Source organism: Suncus etruscus, chromosome 1 (assembly GCF_024139225.1).
Source record: "Suncus etruscus isolate mSunEtr1 chromosome 1, mSunEtr1.pri.cur, whole genome shotgun sequence".
NCBI classification, from domain to species: domain Eukaryota; kingdom Metazoa; phylum Chordata; class Mammalia; order Eulipotyphla; family Soricidae; genus Suncus; species Suncus etruscus.
Genome location: NC_064848.1, coordinates 188,418,281 through 188,424,463, shown reverse-complemented (window position 1 = coordinate 188,424,463; position 6,183 = coordinate 188,418,281). Strand labels below are relative to the sequence as shown.

At 37.8% G+C, this 6,183-nt stretch overlaps 1 protein-coding gene across 1 annotated transcript; it reads left to right on the top strand.

Moving 5' to 3' along the window:
- Positions 1–2,603: 2,603 nt before the first annotated feature.
- On the top strand, positions 2,604–3,098 carry LOC125999900 (keratin-associated protein 4-7-like). The gene has a single exon (XM_049767684.1). The coding sequence runs from the start codon at positions 2,604–2,606 to the stop codon at positions 3,096–3,098; it is 495 nt and encodes a 164-aa protein (XP_049623641.1).
- Positions 3,099–6,183: the final 3,085 nt, after the last annotated feature.

The window sequence follows — 6,183 nt, the reverse complement described above, 5'->3', positions numbered from 1 at the left end:
TCAGCTTTGTGACTTTATATTTTATATATTTTAATAGGCTTAGCTTATAAAAAAAATCAATTAGGTTAAGTGTAGAAAGCTTAGAAAAAACTACAGACACAATTCATTACCCCCAAAAAACCTTAAGTTGAAAATGACATGTAAAGGAAAGAATAGAAGACCGAATCAGAATTTTCTAATGAGTATATGCTTACTTCCTTGAGCATTCCTCAGCCCAAAAGGGAAGCATCTATCTAGTCAGCTGCTAAAACAAAAGCTACAGTCAGTTTTTGCAACATTAGTCAACTGGTCATTGTTGGGCCTATGTACGCCATTGAAGCCTGCATTCTATCACACTGTTTAATATATACACATATATGTACTGATTATGGTTGGTTTGAAATTTGTTTCCACCTTGAAAAATAAAAACTAAAACCTTAAAATATGATAAAGAACTTGTATAATGAAAAAAAATCAGGCCTCTTCAAAGTTTAGCAATTAAACTACAACAGACAGTAGGGAATGAGTTAGAATAAAAGGTCAGGTTACCCGGCAATTCAATTCAAATTAGCATGTAAAACTTGGAAATAGAAGAGTCAATGGGCTCTATCAAAACCTGAGAGACAGAATGACAGAGCCAGAAGGATAATCAACCCAATAAAGTAGAATGGTAGACCTGAAACTTAAGATCCTGCTTCTGGGACAGTTTTAAGTTCTTGGTAGCCACTTCCCCTAAGAAATACCAAAGCTATGTTTATGGGATTGCTATCAGAGAAAATGAGATATTCTCTCATACTTTTGAGGATGAATACTATATGAATAATAATTAAAAATGTTAATGATTATGTGGAGAAATTAACACTTTATTCTCTGTGATGGAAATATAAAATGATGTCATTATTATGAAAATTATGCATAAAAGTATATTAATACTATAATTAACTATAACAATTATAGAAATTTTATACAATTTGATATCTCCCTTATGTATAGATAATAGAAAGAATTAAAAAGTCTCTCAAATATACATATCTGTATTTTTGTGGTTATTGAAGAATTATCCACAAAAGATAAGAAAATAAACCAAATGTCCATTAATAGAGAATAAGAAAATATGCAAATACTTAGAATATTGTTAAGCCTTTAAAAGAAAGAGTAAATTTTACTCTTTGTAATATCATGGATAGGACCAGAAGTCATTATGCCAAAATAAACATCAGTTACTGAAGAACAAAACTGTCTGACTTCACTTACATAAATGTTTAAAATAGATTCATTGAAGTCAGGAGAAACAGTGGTTTCCAGTCATAGGAAAAATGGGTAGCAGTTGTTCAATGGTTTATAAGATGGTATATAAAATACATTATATACATCTTTGGATCATAATGTCTGTACAGTTAATAAAGTTTGGTATACTTAAAACTTTCTATAAATAATGAATATGGACACAATGCTGTGTATTTTTATTTTTATGAAAAAAAAAAACACAAGATGATGGGGACCAGAGCAATAGTACAGCACTTGACTAACAGGGTTCAATCCCTGGCTTCATAAACCCTGCCAAAAATGATCCCTGAGATCAGAGCCAGGAGCAAGCCCTGAGCACTGCCAGGAATGGACCAAACCCTCATTTGAGAGAGAGAGAAAGGGTGAGAGAGGAACAAAGGAATATAGAAAATATGTGGAGGTGGTGGATATATTTGTATTTGATTGTCCTGATGATATTATGGGTTTATGGTATGTCCAAACATTAAAAAATGTATACATTAAATAAAAAGTCAAGTTTTAATATCTCTAGTTTTTCTTTTTATTTTTGGGCCATACTTGGTAGCACTCAGGGTTTATTCTTGGCTCTGTGCTTAGAAATCACTCATGGCAAGCTCAGGAGACCATATGGGATGCCAGGGATTGAACCCAGGTTGTCTGCATGCAAGGCAAACTCCCTACACCTGCTGTACTATTGCTCTAGCTCCATATCTTTAGATCATAAAAGGAAAAAAGTGAATATCAAAATTCACACAGCTTAGTTTCCCTCTTTTAAACAGTGCTTGTTTCCCTTTAGTAAGTCCAGGAAAAAAGGGATCATGCTTTGCAGTTATGAGCTAAGGTAGAGCTTTATGGGCTTCTTTTTCTAAGGTCACAGTTCACCTGCTCCCTTCAAATTTCTGCTACAAGAAAATGCACCTTTATGCTTTAAGCAAGAAAAGATGAGCCTATAAGAATCATTATCACCAAGAGCCTACATGATACTTTTCCAAAGGAGACCAAAGGCCGATATCTCCCAGAAGCAGATATCAGGTGACAGCATTCCTTGAGGACACAAGAGCCAGAAATCGCAGAGAAAGGTGACTCACAACAACTGAAGGGTGATTCCTAACTCACCAGGAAAAGGAAACCATCTTTCTAATCCAATCTTGAAATCAAGGAAAGAAAACTTGTTTGATCCACTAAAGTCTATCCAGTAGGAACAAAGAATGACAAGGAAATAGAGGTGCTTGTAATGACTGTATCCCCTTTCCGAGATCCCTTAGTAGCGTATAAAAGGGGACTTGGGGGGAAGAAAGCTTCAAACTTCTTAATCCATCTTCCTGTAAACCCACCCAGAACTTCCCATCTCTGACACCATGGTCAATTCGTGTTGTGGCTCCGTCTGCTCTGAGCAGAGCTGTGGCCCCTGTGAAGAGAGCTGCTGCCGCCCCAGCTGCTGTGTATCCAGCTGCTGTAAACCCCAGTGCTGCCAGTCTGTGTGCTGCCGACCCACCTGCTGTCGCCCCAGCTGCTGTGTTACCAGCTGCTGCAGGCCTCAGTGCTGCCGGCCCACTTGCTGCCGCCCCAGCTGTTGTGTGTCCAGCTGCTGCCGCCCCACCTGCTGCAGGCCCCAGTGCTGCCTCCCTAGCTGCTGCCGCCCCTCTTGCTGCAGTTCCACCTGTTGCCGCCCCACCTGTTGCCGCCCCACCTGTTGCATTTCTATCAGCTGCTGCCGCCCCTCTTGCTGTGGCTCTCCCTGCGGTGGCTCCAGCTGCTGCAGACCTACCTGTTGCATGTCTAGCTGCTGCCGCCCCATCTGCTGCCAGACCACCTGCTGCCGCCAAACCTATTCAAGTGTTTCTTGTTGTTGAGCTCCCTGACCTGTGCCCACCTGTGCTCTATCAACCATCTCTTTCATGTTCTAATTCTGAGCTGAGAAATGAGAACACGTGTAAAATCTGGGTTCCTTCTGATCATAAGCTAATTCTAAGCCTCTAAACAATTATGCTGCATCTCCCTAGACTCCCATGTCTCTCCCAAATGAAAAAAAAATGTCATTCAAGTTGAAGTAATGATTTTCTTACTATGCTTCTCATATGAAAATGCTTATAACTTTTAAATAAAACTTAATTTAACATCTAGACAAACATAAGGGTATTCTTTCTCTCTTTTCCTCCCTGAATTGTCATCATTAACTGTCAGGTTCTTGGTCTTTTCTGCAAATAGAATTGATCCCTGAGGTGATATTAGGTTCACAGCTTTATTCAGCATTCTTCCTTATAACAGAGGAAGATGGTTTCTGGAAAAGCATTGAAACTCTCTCCAAAATCATGTTCTCCTGGGCTGGATGTGGGTAGTTTAAGTCTGGGAGCAGGATCAACCAGAAATGGGGTTGGTAGATAAAGGCCCAGCTCTTGGTCTTGGAAGGCCATATGTTGTTCTAGTTTCCATAGTTCCTCTGGGGACAGGACAGAATCTGGTAGCCTGAAATTATTCTCATTATATTAGTCTGACTCCATCACTTAGGAAACTCTGCTGCTCTCATTTGAATTATTTCCTTAACCAATTACTTTCTTTGAAATTCTGGTTTGAGGGAATAAAACTGGAGTCCTCCTATCTCAAACACATGCATTCTGGACCTTGTTCATAGGGACCTGACATATTTTTCATACAGTGTAAGTACTGCTGACAAAGTCCAATTCTGGAATTTACCATCCACTCAATTGCTGTCTTGATTATTTGTCATCTTCTCACATGGTTTCCACAACTATTTTCACAGTAGCAGATATCAGCCTTTTTCTCTCTCATTAGGGAAGGGGAGAACAAATAGCAGTAGCAATTATTTAGCCAGTCATCCTCAAGGCCTCAGATTAGAGTCACTAAAAGCAGATCCTAGACATATATTTTTGCTGAAGTTATTGATCAGGGAGTACTGTCAAGAGATGTTTGGAAGAACTGAGGAATCCGTTTCTTGGTGGGGAGAAGCAGCTCAGTCAAAATGAGGTTTCAGTCCATTCTATCTTTGTGAACTTGTGGCTAAAACTACCACACAATATTTATCTCTTGGAGATCAGGTGCTTGGACTTTAAGTCCCATGTCAGTAGCATTGGTCACTGATATTCTGGTAGTATCAGGAAGACACATGTGTGTTGATTCTTTGGGGGTGAGTAGAGTTACCAGTTATTATTGAATCCATCAAATGGAAGACTTAGAATTGATTAATTTAAATATTTAAAGGGACAGGGAAGTTGTTGACTCATTGATCAAGTGTAAGCATGAGACCTAGGTTGGGCTTGATCTTGGCACTGAATTTTTATACATCATTAATTAAATTAAAGAATAACATTATTATTTATGAAGGTGTGTATTTTTAAAAAAATACATAATGTTGTTTAATTTGCCTTAATTTCAATTCTCGTCATAAAATTACTACGTGGTCCCTTTGGTATTGCATTTGCAATGTGTGTGTGTCCGTGTGTCCGTGTGTGTGTGTGTGTGTGTGTGTGTGTGTGTGTGTGTGTAATGTGTCTGGTCTTCTAGTAAATTGATAATTCCCTGAGAGAAGTCTCTGTGCCATATCTAGACACCAGTGACTGAAAACATATTTCTCTTAGATTACCCACTAAATAATCTGCCTTCTTTAGTCAAGAAGGCATGTAGCAGGCCATCAAAGAGTGGTCTGGAATCAAAGAGGGGTGGGCCCTGAGGCCTTATAGAAATGTGAAACCTTGGGGCCAGAGAGATAGTGCAGTGGCATTTGCCTTGCAGTTAGCTAACCCAGGACCTAAGGTGGTTGGTTCGAATCCCGGTGTCCCATATGGTCTCTCGTGTCTGCCAGGAGCTATTTCTGAGCAGATAGCCAGGAGTAACCCCTGAGCACCGCTGGGTGTGGCCCAAAAAACTAAAAAAAAAAAAAAAAGAAGAAGAAGAAAAGAAAAAAAAAGAAATGTGAAACCTTGCACTTCACCCTCCCATCAGAAAGTATAGGAGCTTATAGTTAACATAACAATCTTTAAGTACACAAATATAAACATAATTAGGGGAGGATCCATAGAAATAATAAGTAAGATAAAATGTGCCAAATTTTAAGCACATTTCCAATTGATCAAAACATCTTTCTGTATATCCTTAATATGGGAGTTTCATTATGAAAATGGCTACATGATTATTCAGCCTATTTTTGTCCTATTAAGGACATATTTACAATAAAGCATGAGACATGGACTACAAAAGAAGCAATATCTTCTAGATTGTAAAAAACATAGCTTAATACAGAATGTTAAAAAAAAAGAGCCCAAACCCTATACGATAGCAAAATAATCTAAAAATCTATGAGTAATTATAGTAAGAGGAAACATGCAGATAATTGTCTGTGGGGATTAAGATGCAGTACGTGGGAAACTATTTTAAACATGCAAGAAAACCCATTCCTGTGGCATAGAGGTGACCATGTTCATACACAAATAGCATTGTCCTTCCTCACTATTCAAAAATAAGGTCTTTTTTCTTGGTGTAATTGCTGATACTTCTCAACAAACTATAAAGTTACATGAAGCTCCTGAGTTGCTCATCACTATTTTGTTTAGTGAATGCATATGATTTTCTCTCCTGTGAAACAGAAGATTTAAAATAAACTTTACTAAAATTTGTATAGATTCATTCTTAATGCTCATGGAGAATTCAAAAAATAGTATCTTCATTTTGCATGCTATGATTCCATTTATTTTATTTTGGGTTTTAGAGTCACTCATGGCAATGATCAGAGAATAATGTAGTACTAGGAATCAAACCTGGGCCTCCAGAATGCTAAGAAAAGGCTCAACTCATTTTACACTTCATTTTATATATCAATATTTTTATTAGCATTTAGTTCATTTAATGACAATAAGTGGTTAACAATAATAGGGGACTTGTAATGATATAGTATCATGACAGTTGTCTATTTTCTTTATGACA